The sequence below is a fragment of the Cynara cardunculus genome, unplaced genomic scaffold (genome assembly GCF_001531365.2).
Source record: "Cynara cardunculus var. scolymus isolate 2C unplaced genomic scaffold, CcrdV1 Un_Scaffold_4947, whole genome shotgun sequence".
Classification (NCBI taxonomy): domain Eukaryota; kingdom Viridiplantae; phylum Streptophyta; class Magnoliopsida; order Asterales; family Asteraceae; genus Cynara; species Cynara cardunculus.
The window spans coordinates 9,537-11,569 of NW_020202157.1; the positions used below are offsets into that span (position 1 = coordinate 9,537).

At 31.4% G+C, this 2,033-nt stretch overlaps 1 protein-coding gene across 1 annotated transcript in view; it reads right to left on the reverse strand.

Moving 5' to 3' along the window:
- Nucleotides 1–1,175: 1,175 nt before the first annotated feature.
- Nucleotides 1,176–2,033, reverse strand: part of LOC112504230 (1-aminocyclopropane-1-carboxylate oxidase homolog 1-like) — a 7,130-nt gene continuing 6,272 nt past the window's right edge. Inside the window, exon 3 of the mRNA XM_025108165.1 lies at nucleotides 1,176–1,611. Coding sequence (XP_024963933.1) covers nucleotides 1,360–1,611 — 252 coding nt within the window. The 3' untranslated portion in view covers nucleotides 1,176–1,359. The remainder of the gene's footprint in view (nucleotides 1,612–2,033) is intronic.

Consider the following 2,033-nt stretch of genomic DNA (forward strand, 5'->3'; position numbering starts at 1 on the left):
TCATCATATCAAGCAGATGTGACAACCTCAACTCATTGTATCAAGCAGATGCGAAGAGCCAACTCATCGCGTCAAGCAGATGCGACAAACCAACTCATCGCATCAAGCAAATGCGAAAAAATCATCTTTATCGCATCAAATTCAAGTGATCAAATTTCTCCTTTAAACTAAACCATTGAGTATGCCATCCACAATCTTTTATGCCTCTCCAGATTATGCCACCCACATCAAAATACACCTCTCATGTCGATTATGTCACCCACAATTCATTTACACTCTCCTGCCGATATTTCAATAAACCGGTATCATCCCCACAATTTATAAATACAATCTCAAATCCAAGTATGCCAACAAATAACAATTTAACATACCAAGAACAAACTAAAACCATAACCCAACTTATTTCTTAACAAAGCATTTTGGATTTAATTTTTGAAGAAAAACTCACCTTGATCACAACTAGATGGTAACTTCTAACTGGCAACAAATTTGAGTATTGAATACGTGAATCTTTCTTCTTCTTCTTCCCTCCCAAATATCCCAAAACGAAGAAAATAAAATAAAACACACACACACACACATATATATATATATATATATATATATACTAGAAGCGTACTCGCGCAATGCAGCGAGATATATCGTGATTTTAATATTTTATTTTATTTTTTATCTCAGTCGATGTTATAATATGTTATACATATTTACAAAGAGGCGGTGGAAGTTTTTTAAAATGTTTAAACCAAATATTCAAAATACATCACTCAACTTTTCACATTTAACCATAAACCACCCTCAATTTCCAAACCAATATAAAAACAACCCGGTTATAACATTTCACAAGGTGCATAAAATGTAGATTCAAAAGTTATAATAGAAAATAGAGAGAACTTTAAACCATTTTCAATCAAAACTTTTTTTTTTTTTTTTTTATGTTCTGTATACAAAATTTCAACCAGATATTTACCATTCTTTTTTTATACTATGACCTACACAATCAAATTGATAAATAATATAAGATTATCTAATTGTTTTGAAATTCAAAAAATGCTAAATGTAAAATCAAGTTAAAATCACCTAATCCTTAAAACTTTTTGAACATAATAAATATTTAGTTATCTCACAAACACAATTTATCTTTAATTTTTTAACTTTTAAATAAAAACTTTAGTCACTATATGTGGTTCTTGTTGTATAATTGTATTACCAATAATATTACAAACTTAACAGTTCTTAGCATATTCTTATAAATATCACTCAAAAAGCAAAACAAACATTTTTTAAATAACACCGCCATTGCGATGATCATGAAAATAAGAGCTTCATCATCTTGCTCAAAGTAGTGTTGACCTAAGCTAACTAGATTTGGTAATGCAGAAGACCGGATCTGCCATCGAGTCCCTTTTTATTGTAGTATTCTACATATTCTTTCACTGTTGTGGCTCTATACTTGGCTGGATTGTCTTTTAAAAGCAACTCTTTAATTGGTTCAAATACCTTTGAGGTCTGAATTGAGCCTGTCGAAAAGAACGAAGCCACTGATACTCTTGGACCAACCTTGTTTGCCAACACCTTGTGTTGTGAACTCACAAACTTGTCATTTGTAATTAGCTGAAAAGTTCCATGGATTGCATGTTACTACACTATATATATATACATGGAAAGGTTCATTTGAGTATTGGTAAGTATTTGAGAAGTAAAGAAGTGATCATAACTCTTCATCCGGTCAACATTTGCGGCTTTGACAGTGAAAGCACCAGATAATTCCTCGAATGATTATGCAGAAGATAGAGGGATAGTTTTATAACTATTACAAATAGGCGGCAAGCGGGTTCACATATGAACCCGTGTTATTTACATATGAACTATATGTTCATATGTGAACCCATTAATTAGTTCACATATGAACTATTTAACTTATTCACATATGAACCCATGGGTTTATATGTGAAGTACTTAACTGATTCACATATGAACCCACAGGTTCATATGTGAATCAGTTAAATAGTTCATATATGAATCACAAAGGTTCA